The 19,912-nt window shown below is 33.3% G+C and overlaps 2 protein-coding genes across 8 annotated transcripts in view; one reads left to right on the top strand and one right to left on the bottom strand.

Annotated features, from left to right (window-relative positions):
- The window catches only part of LOC115877809 (cyclin-C), a 35,856-nt gene that overhangs the window by 13,422 nt on the left and 2,522 nt on the right, over window positions 1–19,912 (top strand). Inside the window, exon 1 of one of the 4 annotated variants that reach the window (XM_030894134.1) lies at window positions 17,717–17,728. The exons of 1 other annotated variant lie outside the window; for it this stretch is intronic. Coding sequence is in view for 1 of the 3 variants with exons in the window: in XM_030894131.1 (XP_030749991.1) it covers window positions 19,120–19,187 (68 nt within the window). In the remaining 2 variants the exon portion in view is untranslated. 2 more of the 4 variants (XM_030894131.1, XM_030894132.1) reach the window with 2 other exon arrangements.
- Window positions 1–19,912, bottom strand: part of LOC115877807 (pyrimidodiazepine synthase-like) — a 33,151-nt gene that overhangs the window by 12,389 nt on the left and 850 nt on the right. For 2 of the 4 annotated variants that reach the window (XM_030894124.1, XM_030894123.1), the window contains exon 2: window positions 14,934–15,133. In XM_030894124.1, the coding sequence (XP_030749984.1) occupies window positions 14,934–15,133 (200 nt within the window). Of the gene's footprint in view, window positions 1–6,961; window positions 7,068–14,933; window positions 15,134–19,912 lie in introns of those variants that run through there. The other 2 variants (XM_030894126.1, XM_030894125.1) reach the window with 2 other exon arrangements.

The following is a 19,912-nucleotide window of genomic DNA, read 5'->3' as shown; positions in this document are numbered from 1 at the left end:
TTCAAATAAAACTATATTAGTTATTTCATCTTTTGGAAACCCAAAACTGCCTTTAGTAAGGTTTTTTATAAGTGAATTTTGTTCAATATCAGTGTTGTCTGAAAATGTTAAATTATTATTAGGGACATTAATGACTGAATCTTAAGTTTCTTTTCGCCTTCATATAAATGTCGAACACATACTGTACTGACTCCCGGCTAACTGTCTATATTTTCCAAACCTACTTTCAAGAGGATCAGTTTGCAAGTTCTCTAGTAAAACATACCTCATATTTTACTCATTAAAACAATATTTTAATATGTGCCCTAATATTTTATTAGGTGCCCGGTGGCGTAGAGGTATAGGCTCTCGTCTACCAATCTCAAGGTAGTGGGTTCGAATCCCACACCCGGCATTTCATCAGCCGACATTTTATATTAAAATAAAAATAGATTGGGTACCTAGGTCGACTCAGCCTTAAATGAGTACTTGGGATTAATAGGCGGTATAGTACTGAGGTAATAATAGGCGGTTGAAGCGTAGTGCTAGCCACATTACCTTCCTCGTATACCGAACGGCTCTAATATGGCAAGCTGTACCTTGCTACTCCCAAGGCGTCAAACGCTATATACGGGAGCTATTATTATTATATTAAAACAATATTTTATTACTTCAAGCTCAACCTGTTCCTCAACTCAAGTTAATAACTTTAATATTGAACAACAAAGTTAGAAATTTTTTATTATTTTCATCGTATTTTAAAGAATTTAGTAAATAACAAGCATGACTAATAATTTGATCAGTATTACTATCAGGGTTCGGAAAACTACATGTTACTCTTAAAAACTACATAAACAACATTACATGTAGTTAATCGATGTGGAGGGTGTAGTTTATGTAACTTTCAAATATCAAAGCTTTGAGGTGAGGTAAAAGATAAGTAAAAGCTTTAGAAAATACATATAAATATATTTGAGAAAACAGAAGAAATATAGCTTTAAATATAATATTCACATCTTATTATTTAGACATTATAAGGCATTATACTATTATACCTTTTAAATTGTATAATTGCACACACTTATAATCACTTTATAGTTTAAACACCTCTTTTTACAGATTTATAACTTTTTTCACCCCTCCTATTGTCGATTATAATTACCACGTCCGCACACCTACCGATAAATCGATGACTGTCAACTGCGACAACACCACTCCGCTACGCGTTACGACAGGCACCGCCCCGGAACAGGGGGCGTGAAATATCGATAAAATACATAATATATACTATAAAAAATATCTATTTTTTATTGTTTTTTTCTCATATTGTACACTATTGTGAACTTAAAATATTCCTTTATTACATTTGATTGATAAAAAGTGAGAGATAAACATTTATTGACTGGTATGATTTTTTCCGTATTCTATTAAAACTATTTTTATATACTATAATATTTTTAAAAACTCGTAAAAGACATTTTAGAACTTCGAAATATATCTGGCGAGTGAAAAAAGATCCACAATTTGAACTTTTATCGGGTAATTATCAATGCTGCTAAATAGAGTTGAGTCTCCAGTTGGTGACGTCACGAGACTTTTACGTCACAGCTGTCCGGCCTTGTTATTACGGTGGTTACGCACCGGCGCGGCGGAGAATGCACCAAGCCTATGACCAAGCCTATAGGTTTGACCTATAGATTGGTTAATAAAAAGTCGGTTGATGAGATTTGTAAAAGTTGTAGCGCCTATGGTTTATGATGTTTTATATGGTCCCAAAACGCTTCTCGCTGTGCTATCAGGCATTTTGAAACAGACTATAATTTTTGATTTTAAAAAGTTGCGCAAAAATTAAATAAAATAATATTACTCGTTTAAACTAGGTTGATTTATGTTAAAAAGTGAAATGCGGCATTTTTTACCTTATTTATGAAACTAAGTATTTTATATTTATAGAAGCGTCAAAATAAGAGAAATAAATCAAAAGAATAATATGCAGGGTGTCCCATTTAAATAAAAACATAGAAGTTTGAGTCAAATTTCGTAAATTACAGTCTCCCAGCGAAAAACTAGCTACATCACTGTATTCAACGTAAAAAAAAACTCTACATTACTCTGAGTTTTCACCTTTTCGATAAGCTTTATACAAAGGGGGTTAAAAAATGCAACATTTTAAAATTCGCCCTGTATTTCAGAAACCAAAAGGGCTAGAACAAATCTGCGTGTAGTAAGTATCTGTAAAAAAATCCTGTATGGGTATTTCGCCACTGCAAGAAAATCTACAAAATAAAATACCGTATAATCGAATAAAAACGGCGTCCAGTTGGCTTGAAAATGACGATCGATGACAATTCCCATATAAATTTACAAATGACAGCGATCTTCATTTCATAGCCATCGCATCGCTGACGCCGTTTTTATTCAATCATACGGTAGTTATTTTAAGGTACTTAATAAGGTAAAACCAAAAAGCCTCAAACTTTCTCTATGATTATTTTTAATTTTTACGTATCGCTTCTTTGATTTTAACGAACATAACATAAATAAACATAACATACGTAAAAATTAAAAATAATCACACAAAAAGAGGCAGATTGAGGCTTTTTGGTTTTACCTTATAAGTACCTAATTGTTATCAGGTAATAATTGTTAATTTTGAAGTTTAACTTGATATAATGTCCTTTTAATAGAACGTCAACGGTTTTTTAGACGCATCTGTTTAAAAAAAACTAAAGTGTTCTCGAATAGTTGCATTTAAATATTTTAAATAGTTTTTTTCTTTATTCTTTGTATTTTATTTTGCTTCCGACGACAGAAAGAGATAAACTTTCCGCGACGTTAAGCATTTTTTTGTCCGTTAGGTAAATTTGTTTATCTGTAAACCTAACTGCTGACAAGAAGTTTCCGTTGGATTACCGTAGCAGTGTTTATAAAAAACAAGTATTTTATTTTGTAGATTTTCTTGCAGTGGCGAAATACCCATATAAGATTTTTTAGGTTGATTTATCTTAAAAGTAAAAAAAGACGGCAATTTTTATCTTATTTATGAAAATAAGTATAGTGTATTTTTTAGAAAGGTCAAAATGAGGCAAATAAAACAAAAGAATAATATGCAGGGTGTCCCATTAAAAAAATATATATAAGTTTTAGTCATATTTCGATAATGACATCTCCCAGTAAAAAACTAGCTACACCACTGGATTCGATATTAAAAACTCTACAAGATTCATCAACTTTTCTTCTTTTCGATAAGTTATAAGACTTGGTGTATTTCAATTGATTTTAAAAATTCCGACCGCAGCGCTCGATACGGCAAAAATTAGAAGTGCCCGACTAAAGTATTTCACGCAGTACCATCTAAAAAGTTTCATTAGCTTGAATAATAAATTATAATACAAGTTAGACCATCTGAAGATATAGGCCAGTAAGCGAGGGTTTTAGGGTCCGAAATCTGAACACCTGCTGAGAAATTTTAACAGTGAATAGAGATATATGTATATGTTAGAAACAATAATTACATATTACCGATGTGTGCTTTCACCCTGGGGGAGTGAAATTAAATCACCCCTTTTTAATTGCAAAAATCAACAAAGGGATGAATACTAAGCAAAAAATGTTCTATAACATTTTTTCAGAAAATTAATATTTTCCTAGTCATTTAGGATTGAAAATGTTGATTTTTCATCTAAAAACTGCATATGTTTCTGCATTTTTTTATAAATAACTCGAAAACCATGCGTTTTATCTCATACGAAGCAAAAATTAAGCTTTTGGAATAACTAAACAACTCATTTCTTGTTGATTGCCGTAAGTGTAATGATAGCCTAGTTATCACTCTGTAAATGTGATTTTTTAATTTTAGAAAACTAAATTGCAACCTTTTACCGTAAAATAATGGTGAAAAAAATGAAAAGGCCTTCTAAATGCTTTTTTTAAGTTCGTAACTCAAAAACTCGCGGAGTTATGATAAAAATATAATGATCACCTCATTTTTTCGGAAAAAAATAACAAAATGCTATGACTAAAATCATAAAAATAAAAACTAAGCGTAATACATATACAGTTGGCTCTATTTAGGGCTCGAACACACTGACGACCAGGTCGCACCGGCCAGGCCGCAGCTACCTCTAAAACCATTAAATCAAATGATATAGCGCACACTAACGTCCTGGCCGTCCGTTGGTCGTTGCGACCAGAAGACTGCACGGAAATATTATTATTTTCTGCTGCTTGTTGCCGGTTTTCTTCCAAATTAATAATTTTTCAGATGAAATCCCTCAAATTCAAGGCACAATATTTTATTTTCTATAAGATATAGTGTTTTAGTGTAGTTTTTGCACACGTGCAGAAAATCCAAAGAAATAGTATACAGACTGGATCGATGGTAAACTTAAATCTAATCCCTTTTTTTTATCAAGGGTCGATTCTAGTAAAAACTCAAAACATTTTTATATGACATACCTACTCTATTTATGGTTGGTATGATACCTGTTATTATGCCTTTGAGTTTCGATGTTTAAAAAATAAAAAAAATAATATTTAAAGTTTTTCTACAACCACTTGTTTTTTTTATTAAATTAGTTTTTTTAGTTGTATTGTAGTCATGTACAAGGAGGACAACTGTATTTTAAATATTATATTTAATTTAACGTTTTTCAAACAGGGTTCATTAGACTATATTCCTACAGGTACATTATTTTGAAAAAAAAATTAAGAAAGTAACTTAAACTTTCATAAACATAGAAGTAATTACTGTTGTAGATTCTTCGTTATATAAACTAAAAACGCAATACATCAGGCCAGCCGACGGCCTGGTCGTTGCGACCTGGTCGTCAGTGAGTTCGAACCCTAAGGGCTCGAACTCACTGACGAACCACTGACGACCAGGTCGCAACGACCTGGCCCGCCTGGCCGTCGGCTGGCCGGATGTATTGCGTTTTTAGCTGCGGCCAGATGAACGACCAGTTTCAACAGAGTTGTCAAATCTAACGATTTTTTACGTTTTACCAATTAGAAAATTTTGTTTCAGAAAAGTTAAAATTAAATGTTAAATGTTAATTTTTTTTTCAAAATAATGTACCTAGTCTAAATATAGTCTAATGAACCCTGCTTGAAAAACGTTAAATTAAATATAATATTTAAAATACAGTTGTCCTCCTTGTACGTGACTACAATACAACTAAAAAAACTAATTTAATAAAAAAAAACAAGTGGTTGTAGAAAAACTTTAAATATTATTTTTTTTATTTTTTAACATCGAAACTCAAAGGTATAATAACAGGTATCATACCAACTATAAATAGAGTAGGTATGTCATATAAAAATGTTTTGAGTTTTTACTAGAATCGACCCTTACAGACGAAACAGATTAGATTTAAGTTTACCTTTGATCCAGTCTGTATACTATTTCTTTGGATTTTCTGCACGTGTGCAAAAACTACACTAAAACACTATATCTTATAGAAAATAAAATATTGTGCCTTGAATTTGAGGGATTTCATCTGAAAAATTATTAATTTGGAAGAAAACCGGCAACAAGCGGCAGAAAATAATATTTCCGTGCAGTCTTCTGGCCGCAACAACCAACGGACGGCCAGGACGTTAGTGTGCGCTATATCATTTGATTTAATGGCTTTAGAGGTAGCTGCGGCCTGGCCGGTGTGACCTGGTCGTCAGTGTGTTCGAGCCCTTAGGCACTAACAATGGGCTCTTAGGTACTAACAATGGGCTCTGCAGGTTTGAACGGTTTAGAATTCCTAAATTTGGAAAAAAGTCGAAAATAATGAAAAACTTTTTTTACATTTTTTTGACATCTCAAAAACTAAGCAAGATACGTAAAAAATGCAACAGAGTAAAACTGAAAGTCTTTTTTTTTGCAATTTTTGTTCTCTTTCAATTTTCTGTAGATCTCTTTATTTCGTAGATATTACGTTTTTTAGTTTGACTTGCGTGTAAGGACCATCTTCTTTGAACCCTAAAAAAAAATCTCGTAAAAATGAAGAGTTCAAGACTGTTTAATCCTTGGTTCAACTATAGAGGTTAATTTGTAGCTCGTGTAATTTCCTACAAATTGATAGTTTTTATTTTTATGATTTTAGTCATAGATTTTGTTGTTAATTTTTTTTTTTCGAAAAAATGAGATGATCATTTTATTTTTATAACTCCGCGAGTTTTTGAGCAATGAACTTTTTTTTAAAAAGCGTTTAAAAGGTCTTTTCAAGCACTTTAAAAACTGTCACGAAAAAATGTGTTCTTTCGCCATTATTTTACGGTAAAATGTTACAATTTAGTTTTCGAAAAATAAAAAATCTTGTGGATCGATTATTTATTCCAAAAGCTTCATTTTTGCTTTCAATGAGTTTTGCGATAAAACGCAAGTTTTTCGAGTTGTTTATAAAAAATGGCAGAAAAATATGCAGTTTTTAGATGAAAAATCAACATTTTCGATCCTAAATAGCTCGGAAAATATTAATTTTCCGAAAAAATGATTGTAAATGATTGTAATTAAAATGGGTTATTTATTTTTCACCCCCGAGAAGGGGTGGCACTCACCCCTAGTGTAAAAGCACACATCGCTACTCTGTAACTTTTGTTTCTTACATATCTCTATTTCATGTCAATCGGTGCGGGTGTCAAGAATTCGGAGGTAATACCCTATTTTTATCCTCGCTTACTGGCCTAGAATAAATTATATAACAAATTTTTCGTGTATTCGCTATTTAAACGGGTATTTGTTTAATAAGTAATGCAACATTTTCAAATTCGCCTTGTATCTTGAAAACCAAGAAGGCTAGAACAAATATGTGTGTAGCATTCTTTAGTTTCATAAAAAAGTAGCAAATTAATGTTAAGTGTGAAGACCGGATCTTTGTACATCTACTCATAAACGAGAAACCCCATAAAACACATGAAAATGGGCCACCCTGTACCGTAGAAAAATTATATTAAGACGCTATAAATATCATAGTTTATTTTTTTAACTTACCTTTAGCCAAATGCTTTCTAGACATATTACACAATTTAGGCAATAAATACAAAAATATTATGAATTACCAATTATTTTTGAAATGAGCAAAACTCCTAGTCATTCCCTTTATATAGGTAATTTTTATATCAAGCCAGATAATGAACTTATAATAAAAACAAACCAGATAATTTTAGATTATTTATTTTGAACATGTTACAATAAGATAACATTAAATGGATGACATACAAAATTTTCATATCTATCTAATTGTAAATGAATGAATTAGTTATAATAAAGTGAATTAAACTTATCTTTTAAATTACTCATTATGGCTTCACGTTGATATTCCACTTCGCGTCTGCAAAACGATGACACCATTGCTGGGCACTGATATATTACTGTTTCTGTACAAACAGCGCCTTTTGTATGATTGGATTTTTCGAATTTGAATTCACTTTCCGAATCAACTGAAATAAAAGAATAATAATAAATTGAATGTGTTTTAATTGATTTTTTAGCAGATTTTGAAAAAAAATCTATCTTTGAATAAAAAAATGAGGAGTATTTTTGGTATATAATAATGATATCTGATACTTCAGATTTTTTTGGTATACTGATGCTTCCAAAACCAAAGCTTATCTTATTCCGGGTCCAGACCAAGGCGACAAAAAGTAAACACGATTTTGAGACAAAAACAAGACAAACTTGTCACAAAAAATGGAGATTTCTGACAAGACAAACTTGAGACAAATTGTCCACACCGCAATGACAAAAGTACAACAAAGTCAAAAGTTTAGTTGTTGCGAATGAGTGTTATTAACCATGTGTGATTTCACTGGTCTCCTACTGTTGGCAGCACATGCCATCCACACTGCGCTGACAACTTGTCGCAATATATACGAACAAAACATAGACACTTTGATCTTTACCGACTCGAGACGGGACATTGAAAAGTCTCCGAATTTTGAAACAAAACAAAAATGAGACAAAAATGTCGCAGAAATGTATTGGATTTGTCACAACTTTGTCGTAAAACATGAATGTTTCTGTCTTGTCACTGTTTTGTCTGCTTGGTCTGGACCCGGCATTAGATGGGAACTATAGTCATCTTAGTAGAAATAGTCATCTTATCCGATAGTCAAGCAGCACTAGAAACTTGGTCAAAGAATGCCTAGAGAAGCAGAATAAATTAAACAAAGAAAATGAAGCCCTCCTACTCTGTGTGCCAGCTCATCAAGGGATAGAAGGCAATGAAAAAGCACACGATCTAGCTAGAAAAGGAGCTAACACTCCACTAACTGGACCAGAACAGTACTGCTTTCCAAGTGGAAACCAACTTAAAACGGACCTCAAGAACGTGGAAGACTCCATCCGTAATCTGAAATGGGAATACTCCAACGACCTAAGACACTCGAAAAAAATTCTCAGAACTTACGACCGAGGAAAATCAAAGATTTTGTTGTAAATATAATCTCAAAGGTTAGGAAAATAAGTGGCAACATTGTTTTATAACGTATATATTTGGCTTTGGTATAATAAAGGCAGTCGTTAGCTGATGCTCATGAGAGTACGTTCGTTTGTATTATTTTTCCCGCCAAATGTTTTCTAATACATTATAACAACAGGTTATGTGCCCAGAACGTGTTTAAAAAGCGAAAAAATACGGAAACGAGTATTCTTGAGTGCTACACGATGGCAGTGAACTATTTATCTAGTGTTCCTCGGCTAACGGGTCGTGAAAATTACTCAGATTGGGCTTTTGCAGTGGAAAATGTGTTCGTCCTTGAGGGTCTGACGAAATGTCTTGATGGCTCTGAGACAGATTCTGTTGTAGTAAGTAAGGCCAAAGCTAAGTTAATTTTAACAGTTGATCCTACGTTATTTATCCATGTAAAGGACACTAAATCGGCTAAAGATGTATGGGATAAGTTAAAAAAACTCTATGAAGATTCGGGTTTCGCGCGAAAAATTAGTTTAGTTCGGAAATTGATTTCGTTGAGACTTGAAAATTGTGAATCGATGGAGTCTTATGTTAACCAAATAATCGATACAGCTCAGAAACTAGAAAGAAGTGCTTTTAAACTGACTGAAGAGTTTATTGGAAGTTTGATGCTTGCTGGTTTAACCGACAAATATGAACCGATGTTATTGCAATTGAACACTCCGGAATTGACATAACTGCAGATTCAATCAAGTCAAAATTGTTAGACATGCATCTAGATGGCGTTAGTGGGGCGTCAACGTCAAGTGCGGGTAGTGCGTTTGCGAGTAACATTTCGGGCAAATGGAATCATCGAAATGACAGCGGTCGTGGTAACAGTGGCAACAACGGAAAGCACAAAAATGTAAATAAAGGAAAAAGTGAGGTTATCTGCTATAGATGTAAGAAGATGGGGCATTTTATGAACCGATGTCCAGAGAAGAAAGCTTACAGTAAAGATAATACATCTAGTGCTTTTAATGCTGTTTTTCTTACTGGAAAATTTGAGAAATCAGACTGGTACATTGATTCAGGTTGCAGTGCTCATCTTACAGCTCAAAGAAATTGTTTAAAAAATGTAAGAGAAGTTCCAGTCAAGGAAATTACAGTGGCAAATGAGAATAGTTTAGCTATTGAATGTGGTGGTGACACAGAACTCACGACATTAGTGAAAGATAAGCAACATTTAATTAAAGTGAATGATGTATTCTACGTACCGGACTTAATGACTAATTTATTGTCTGTGAGCCAGTTAATAAAGAATAATAACAGAGTTGTTTTTCACAAAACTGGGTGTAACATTTTTAATAGCAAAAACGAACTGGTAGCTACAGCTAGTTTAGTAGGAAATGTTTACAAGTTAGATATTGTGGAGCCACATACAAAACTAGTAGCAGGATTAGCAGTCTCAGGAGAAATTTGGCACAGGCGTTTTGGACATTTAAATTACAAGTACCTGAATTCTATGAAGAATGGCTTAGTTGAGGGCTTTGATTATACAGGAAGTTTATCACAAAGTGACTCAGGCATTTGCGAAATCTGTTGTCAAGGTAAGCAAATGAGACTACCGTTTAATCATAAGGGCAATAGAGCAAAATCTATTTTAGAAGTTATTCATGGGGACTTATGCGGTCCGATGGAAGTGACATCTATAGGGGGCTCAAGATATTTTATGATATTAGAAGATGACTATACGAGAATGGTGTTTACATATTTTCTTAAAAGTAAAGATGAAGCTTTTGAAAAATTCAAGGAGTTTAAAGAATATGTAGAAAATCAAAAAGGTGAACGAATAAAAGTTTTTCGTACTGATCAAGGGACAGAGTTTGATGGGAAGTTTTTTCAAGAGTATTATAAGAATCAAGGAATTTTGCATCAGCAAACAAATGCTTATACTCCGCAGCAAAATGGTATGAGTGAACGGATGAATAGAACCATAGTGGAAAAAGCTCGTTGTTTGTTATATGACGCAGAACTTGAAAAAAAATTTTGGGCGGAAGCTGTAGCAACAGCTGTTTATCTCAGAAATCGATCTGTAGTGTCAGGATTGAAGAAAACTCCATATGAAATGTGGTTCAACAAGAGGCCAGATGTAAGTGGAATACGAATTTTTGGTAGCAAAACCATGACACTTGTACCAAAAGAGAAAAGACAGAAATGGGATAAAAAGTCTGAAAAAATGTTTTTAGTTGGGTATAGTGACAATATAAAAGGCTATAGACTGTATGATCCGATAAGACAGAAAATAATAATCAGCAGAGACGTAGTAATTGAAGAAAGCATAAGAAAACCAAGAAACATAGAATATGAACTACAAGAAGTATCAGATTCAGTGGGGGCTGAGGTCAGTCAGCCAGATAACTCGACTGATGAATCTTTTAGTGATGCTGAGTCAATCATTTCATCCAGCGATGAAGATTTTATTACAGAACTACCAACAGAAGAATGTGTGGAAGTAAGAAAATCTCAAAGAATTAAAAAACCTATGCAGTTTGAAGACTATGTAACTTATGTTTGCATACAAGAAGAAAATCCTAACGATGATGCAATGATAACTTCTTATGATGATCCAATCACTGTGAAAGAAGCTATGGCAAGTTACGATGCTAAGCTATGGAAAGAAGCAATGTGTGAAGAGATTCAGTGCTTTGAAGATAATGAAGCTTGGGAATTAGTGGACAACTTACCTGACTCTTCAACTGTTGTTCCATGCAAGTGGGTTTTCAAACGCAAAACCAGTGAAAACGGAGACGTAAAACATCGCGCGCGTTTAGTGGCGAAAGGTTGTGTACAAAAAGCGGGTGTGGATTACAGTGACGTGTTTTCTCCAGTAGTAAGACATTCTACTTTGCGACTGTTGATTGCATTAGCAGTCAAGTTAAATTTGAAAATTACACATCTTGATGTAAAGGCAGCGTTTTTAAATGGTGTACTTGATCAACCAGTATATATGAAACAACCTGAAGGATTTGTTGTTAAAAATCAAGAGAATAAGGTATACCGTTTAAAGAAGGCTGTTTATGGGCTAAAACAGGCGTCCAGAGCTTGGAATGCAAGAGTGAATGAAGTTTTGTCAAAAATGGGTTATAAACATTCACAACATGAACCTTGTTTATTCATTAAAAGAGACAAAAATTCATTAACTTTAGTAGCGTTATATGTGGACGATTTTTTTGTTTTTTCCGATAATTCTAAAAATGTTGATAATTTAAAATCAAAGTTGAGTTTAGAATTTGACATAAAAGATCTAGGCGAAGCTAAACAATGTCTTGGTGTTAGGCTAACTAGAGATTATAAAAGAAATGCTATTTTTTTAGATCAGGAAAACTATATTGACAAAGTTTTAAAATCTTTTGGAATGGAAAATTGTAATGTAGTTAGTACTCCTATGGAAAGTAAAGCTAATGTTGAAAAAATTGTTAATTCAAGTAAAAACTTATGTAATTTACCTTATCAACAGCTCATAGGAAGCTTAATGTATTTAGCTGTGCTTACTCGACCGGACATTACATTTGCTGTAAATTATTTAAGTCAATTTAACAATAATTTTTCAGAATATCATTGGCAGTGTGCTAAGAGAGTACTTAGGTATTTAAAAGGTACAAAAGGTTATAGATTAGAGTTTTCAAATGTTAGTGATCATTTTGATTTAGAAGGTTTTGTGGATTCTGATTGGGCTAATGATTGTGATAGGAAATCATACACAGGATATGTATTTAAACTATGTGGTGGGTCTATTTCTTGGCAAAGTTGTAAACAAAGAACTGTTGCATTAAGCAGTACTGAGGCAGAATATATAGGTCTTAGCGAGGCTTCAAAAGAAGCAGTTTATTTGAAAAATATTCTAGGTGAAATAATTGATTTTCACGATAGTGTTACAATATATAATGACAATCAGAGTGCACAAAAACTTGCTTTGAATCCATTGTTCCATAAGCGAACAAAACATATTGATGTACGCTATCATTTTGTTAGAGAATGTATTACAAACGGAATGATAACAATCCATTACCAACAAACTGATGAAATGGTAGCAGATATATTAACGAAGGGTTTAGCTAGAATTAAGCATTCTTATTTTGTTAAGAAACTGGGTTTTACCTCTTAACTATTTGAGATAGTGGGGGTGTTGTAAATATAATCTCAAAGGTTAGGAAAATAAGTGGCAACATTGTTTTATAACGTATATATTTGGCTTTGGTATAATAAAGGCAGTCGTTAGCTGATGCTCATGAGAGTACGTTCGTTTGTATTATTTTTCCCGCCAAATGTTTTCTAATACATTATAACAACAGATTTTCCTTGATTTAAGTAAGAACAATCTTCGGATTGTCACGGAGGTTTTAACAGGACACTTATTCTGTGTCCTCATCGAACACCTCAGTAGATTGAAGCTAAGACACAAAGGCGAATGAAGATTCTGTGGTGAAAATGGGAAAACCCCAGAATACCTCATCACTGACTGCGCCAAGACGACAACCATCTGACAACCAACTTTGTTACGACTGATATCGGAGATGGAAACTAGCCTCTGTGAAGCTATCTCAGATACTGGCTTTTCTCAAAGTCCTGAGACTGTATGATAAGATATAACTCGTTATAATTCAAAAAAGGGGGACACACAATCGATCTGTGAGGTCGCAGTGATTAACCCCCCTCCCAAACATTCTACATTCTATATACAGGGTGAGTCTTAAATAAGTGCAAATATTTTCAGGGCTGGTAGATGTCGATAAAAGAAACATATTGTTATGAATTCCGTGGGTCCACTAATTTAAACTCACGATTAAATACTTAACTAATTTATTTTCTCACTATTTACACACAATTTATACTGATTACAACACACAATTAACTATTTAAAAAATTCTTCGCCAAATTGTCACGATTCACCGTTTAAAACGGTGTATTTACAAATTTCAAACTGGCTCAACTGTCGATCGCGCGCCTTTTTATACTCTACTGACTGTTTCTGGAACCTTCTAAAATTATCGGTACATTCTGCCTCCTACTAGTAAATTCTGGCGCTTGATTCGCTTACTTTTCTACTTGGTTAAGAGATGGCGCCTCAACAATGTTCTCAGATAATCCTCAACCAGCAATACACGTTGCGGTTTAGATTCTCGCTTCTCCGACAGATGGCGCCACATACACCTTGACAATATTTTCTCTTTACCGTTTTTCATGCGTTTTTCAAATAAATCCAAAATAACCGATTTATTTTTACTTTGAAAATTTCAACAAAAATTATTTTTTGCTTAAATTTTGAGAACCACTGGATCTTTTCTGGATTTTCTTTCTTGTAAATTTAATCTACTACCTATGTTGCCGTATTATGAAGGAGTTGTTTTTTAAATAAAAATTCCAAAAAAATCCCAATTTTCAATTTCTTTTTCGGGAAAAACAAACTCATAATCATGTTCCCGGGGTCGAAATATACTACTCCTAAAAATATTTGCACTTTTATTCAAGACTCACCCTGTATAATGATATCCATCCCCGTTTTTAACAGTTCTCTTTAAAGTTTCAATTTACACATTTTGAATTTAAGTTTTATTTTTTATTTTTAAGATTTGTAGCGATTTTATTTACAACTTGTCAAAAATAAAATATAAGACTTCTTCGTCTATTTGACTTATGAAGTGTTGCAATAGCGTAACTGATATTTTTATTATTAAATATTTATTATAACCTATCTATTTTTATTAGAAATATATTTTTTAACAATTTTAATAACTAATAACATTTATTGAAAACGTAAACAAAAACCAACAAATTATTGGATCTACCCTGCATTATATTTTTACACGTTTTAAATAAAATTAGGACGGCACTGATAAACAGAGGAATTTAAGTCAACCATATTAAGCCCCCGTGGCGCTCCACTAGTCTGAAAAAGTAGCAAAATACGTTCGGCATTTAGCGTTTTATGTAAAACTGGCTAGGTATATTTACACAAATGAAGAAGGAAACTAAAGATAAATGATTATATGTACTATATCCGTATTGTAGCAGATTTTTAGACAACTTTATTTTTAAGATTTTGACGGTCAAACATCAACAAAATATTCCGATTGTCTCGAAAATAAAGACATAATTTAAAATTCCGTTACAATACAGAAATAGAGTAAAGTTTTGTAATTACAGTGATATATAATTTATATGGTTTTGTAACAAATTGCTCGTTATTTTATGGCAAATTCTGAAGCTCTGCAAGCCTTAATTAAAGCACGTGTGTTTGAAATTTTAGGTGTGGCTTAACACGACAGGATCGGGCTAAGCTTTAAGGAGATTTCTGAAATATAATATAAATATATTTTCTTCGGCCACACACCCGCTTTCCCCGACCCCCGAGAGCGACCCGAACAGTACAGCGTAATAGACTCTTAAGTTCGGCCATATTAATCCCCCATTTCGCTCCACATAAGTTTTTTTATGTTCCTTCCTTAACCTTTTTATTCAAAGGAATTTATTAAAAAAATGGATAAATAAAGTTTTTCATTAACTTACGACAATACAATCCGTTAAACATGCAAGTTCGATGGTAAGAATTGATAAAATACTTGTCCATATTCGTCGTTGCTTTTATTTCGAAGTGTGCCGTGGAATAATTAGGCAAATACGGCCAGTGAGATAGCTTCTCGACGTATTCTGTCGTATATTTCCAGTGTTTGTAGTTCCCACTTTCTTCTGTTATGACAAAGTCAGTTCTGGAAGAAAAAAATGTAGAATTTAATATACATGGTGTCCCACTAAGAATAGTTCTCGGCTGTATCTCGGAATGTATTAGCCGTAGGGCCTGCGGAAAAAAAATATTTATAACTAGCCATGAAAAATGGCGGAAATTTGTAGAACGGCCGCTAGAGGGCGCAACTGCTATAAAAATATGAAAATGGAGTTAATAAGGGGTTTGAATATTTTTTGTTAGATTTTCATCTATCTGCCAAAATAAATAAGTAGTGGGGGTTGGTTAGATCTATTTTTATTTAAATATTAATAACTCCGGATTGGATGAACGGAATCCAACAAACGAGGGCTCGTTTAAAAGAGCGTTTCTTACTCTATATTATACCATATAAACAATAATAATAAGCTTTTGAACGTAGACGCTATGGGGCGCTGTCTGACAATTTAACGAACATTGTGAGTTTTTTCAAAAAAATCAAATGCACAATAAAAACTTAAAAAGTCAACGATTACCTTATTTTTATAACACAGTTAGAGTAGCCCTCTTGATTATGACATTACACCCCAAATCTCATTCAAATCGGAATAACGGTTCTTAAAATATCTTAAAAAATGTGTTTATTTTTTAAAGTTTGATGCAGTGGCGGCTCGTCAGGGTAGGCCTTGGAGGCCGCACCTCACCTTTAAAATGAAGGAACGATTTATTTTTTTGTATCTAGTTTTTTATTTAATACCAGTACCTATAACTTATTACAATTCTACAAGACATTCAACATAATAAAACTAAAAGATATATATTTTATAAATACATCCAGGCACAATAGAAGCCGCGTAAACCCAGCCAAAAAGAACGCGACTTGACAGAGGCACAGAGAGGCGAAACAATTCTAGCTTGGAAAGTTCGAATTACCGTGATGCCGGTGACGCGACGGCAGTGGCGGCTCGTGGCCTGTGGGACTGGGTAGGCGACAAAATGTTAATTACATCTATTTGTTCCCCAAAATTTACATAATATCTTAACCCAGTTCGTAAAAACCAATATGTTAGCTTATGGGCTAAAATATAGCTTAAGAATATTTAGGATAAAACTAAAGTAACAGCATTCAACATAATGAGATAATGATTAACATAATGGATATGTGTGTTTTATTTATTTCCTCAGATAGCATGCTAAATGCTAATGCTTGATAAATAAGGTAGGTAATAGTACCATGCAGTTCATCATAGAATTTTATTTTATTTTTATTTATTTACGTAGCTTAACAATAAGTAAATATATTTACAAAGACAAATTAGACAAATAAATTTACAAAGAAAAACAGATTATCTTATTCATTATTCAGGAACAAACAGTATTATATGCTGATGATACGACTGTGCTTTTCAGTGCAAGTGATGTCCTTTCACTCTCAACCAGAGTCCCATTGGCTGTGTCCGATTTGTCGAAGTATTTTCACTCTATTGGACTATCTCTCAATATATCCAAGAGACAGTGTATGTTATTTAGCAATCGATACTCAATTCCCTTTATCCTCCAGCACGAGCAACAGGAAATATGTTCAGTAAATAGCGTTTCATTTCTTGGTTTAACGATCGATAGACGTTTGGATTGGCTTCACCATATTGAAGGCATCTAAAACTTCTCAGTTCTGCTATGCGCTGAGAGTAATATCGGGGTCCGTGGGGATCCATGCTGCTATGTCAGCTTACTATGCTTTTATCTATTCCAGATTTAAGTATGGTATTATTTTTTGGGGCAACTCCACGGGGGTGGAAGGGATATTACGAATACAGAAAAAATGCTTACGTAGTGTCTTCGGATTGAGTCAGCAAGAAAGCTGCAGGGAGATTTTTGTTGAATATAACGTTCTTACAGTTGTTTCAATGTATATTTTGGAGGCTGTGGTGTTTGTCCTGGAAAACTGGAATTTATTTGGACACCGTAGGCTCGAACATGAATATGATACTAGACACAGATTACAGCTGGTTTCGGATAAATATAATTTCAGCTATCTTCAAAAAAATATAGATTACTCTCTAATAAAAATATTCAATTCCCTTCCGGAAAACTTTACCTTGTCTATGCCTAAAAACAAAGTTAAAAAATGCTTAAACATCTTTTTATGCAGAGGAGCTTTTTATTGTGGCCGACCGTAGCTCCAGCGTTAGTGTGTCGATCTGCGGAGCGGGAGGTACTGGGTTCGATCCCCAGCCAGTACGGTCGCTTTATTTATTTAAATAAAAATATTTATTTATCTAAATAGATCGACCAACGAGCCGCCACCTCAAGGAAGGCAATGGCAAACCACCTTGAGTATATTTGCCTTGTACAGACTCTCAAATAGTGCCGTTCGGATTCGGCAATAAACCGTAGGTCCCGTGTACTTGTGAAACACTGATGACACACATCACAAGTACATGCGAGAGGTCGCCGACGCTCTATATATAGAGTATGGCACTGTAAGAAGAACCTTTTTATTCCCTCGCGGAATTTCTAAACAGTGATAAGAGCGCCCTGTGTCATATTTAACCATCGATTGTATATTGTTGTAAAAACAACCACACCCGTATGTTTTTACTTTTGTTTTGTATCATTTGATCTAAATTTGTTATTTATTGTAAGTATAATTTTGTGTTGTTATCTGTCTATACATACATAGATTTAATTCATTATTATTATAAATACTTACTCATAAAATATTTAATTTTAATATTACTATTTATTTTTGTTCAGATAGTTACATTTTTTGTTGAAATATGCAGTTATTTTCTTTTAAAAATTTTTACTAACATTGTTTCCATGCCCTTTTTTGGGTTTCTTTTTGTATTATACAATAAGGAAATAAATAAAGCATTATCTATCTATCTATCTATATATCTATACATATTTCGAGACTCATAAACAAATGAAAAGAATAATTACTTTTTATATACTAAATTGATTCGCCGATCTCTTAATAATAATAAGTTTATTATTATATCAGTAATGCTATCAGATTGTTGAAGGTCTATGAAAATATCTTTTTCGATTGAAAGTAAGGCAAATGACGATAAACCGGATAAAAGTTCATTTTTCATTGAATTTTTAGTGTAATTTTTAATGCGTTTCAAATATGAAAAATGTCTCTCAACCGAAATACTTGTAAATGGTATGAATTATGAATGTATTGTATACGTCGCATAAATTGCATGAATTGGATTATCCATATTGAAAATCCACATTAATTACTCCAAATTTTAATCTAAATTAATACTTATCCCGCTTATCCGTATATCCTCCTTGTTAACTTAGAAATTAACATCCAAATGCACTGTGCACTAACAGGAACACCAAATACACTGTACGCAATAATTCAAGTCAGTAATAGGGAGTTGAAAAATTAAAAAAAATATTTTAAAGTTTTAAATACCGATAACGTATGATGAATAATATACTATGGAAACCACCGAATTTCTAAAACCTATCGATATCGAGCTCCACGCGCATGCCGAGGCGACCGAAGATATCGCCTAAACCCCGCCTTAATTCGACGTAGTCATCGCTACCGAACGATGAATTAGAGAGAGACAAAAGACAGACACATCGACGGCTGAGTGAGAGATCAAAATTTAATTTGAAAGGCGATGTCAGAAATCGCCGAACAAAGATGAATGCATTTTGACCAACGGTCAAAATCATTTTGCTGTATACGCCAGCGGTAATTAATATATTAATATAAAAGACTACAAATATATTAAATTAATATTAATTATTGTTACAACTCATTTCCGTGTATTAATAGTATTTATATATGTATTGGCAACATTAATAAAGATAAATATTATAATGTAAAAAAAATATGACAAAATTGTAGGGTAGGCGCCGCCTACCTTGCCTACCCCCTGACGAGCCGCCACTGCGCGACGGCCGACGTGACGGGGTACGTATTCTCGATCGCAGGGTTGAGGCGCGATATTTGGCGCTTGGGTGTGTTTTCATTGGTAGTTTAAATCATCTGACTATTGAAAAATGCGACAAAGTCTCGATCTCGTATGCATGACTCTGAAAGTTAAAGTGCCGATGGCTGGCCGATTGTGGTGAGAACAGCGTGGGTGAATTAATTAGCGTATATTTAGGGCGTATAGACATTTAGGGGCGAGAATTATTTAGATTGTTTGTGTTTATAAATTTAAATTATTTGGTGGCTATTAGATACAGTATTTTTAACTCGACTACACATAGGTAAGGTGGAATTTTAGCAGTTTTTCAAAAAAAAGACGTAACAAATATTGTTGAAATTTAAAGGTTAGGCTTTTCTTCGCCGGTAAGATTTATTTTATTTATTTTAAAGTACTGAAGGGAAGTTGAATTTTAGTGTTTTCTTTAAAATAAATCCCTATTTATAACGTTATTCTTTCTATACTTGAAGCTCCTTTTCTAAGACAAAATGAAACTGAAAAAAGATAAATAAATATTAAGGAGTCAAAAATTTTCGCAATATTTAACGATAAGAGGCAAGGCAACCTAATAGGTTTGGTACCATTAAAAAAAAAGAATAACGCGTCGCAGAATAATACTTCATAGGTGAGAAAATTTATTCGTATTTAAACAAAATTATTAACCTAATATAGCGTCACCTTCCTATATACTCACGAGCCGCCACTGGTTTGATGCCCTCTAACGGGTCAACGAGTCACTAATGAACTTATGTTGATTTCAAAAATACGTACGAGTAGTAGTTCTATGTCCACGGAATATTGTAACACCCTGTATATTTACGAAAATTCTTTTTAAAATGTGCGCTACTGTTACTCGCAATTCT

The sequence above is a fragment of the Sitophilus oryzae genome, unplaced genomic scaffold (assembly GCF_002938485.1).
Source record: "Sitophilus oryzae breed Bouriz unplaced genomic scaffold, Soryzae_2.0 scaffold_1499_pilon_pilon, whole genome shotgun sequence".
Taxonomy (NCBI): domain Eukaryota; kingdom Metazoa; phylum Arthropoda; class Insecta; order Coleoptera; family Curculionidae; genus Sitophilus; species Sitophilus oryzae.
This window is presented reverse-complemented; position numbering and strand designations above follow the sequence as displayed.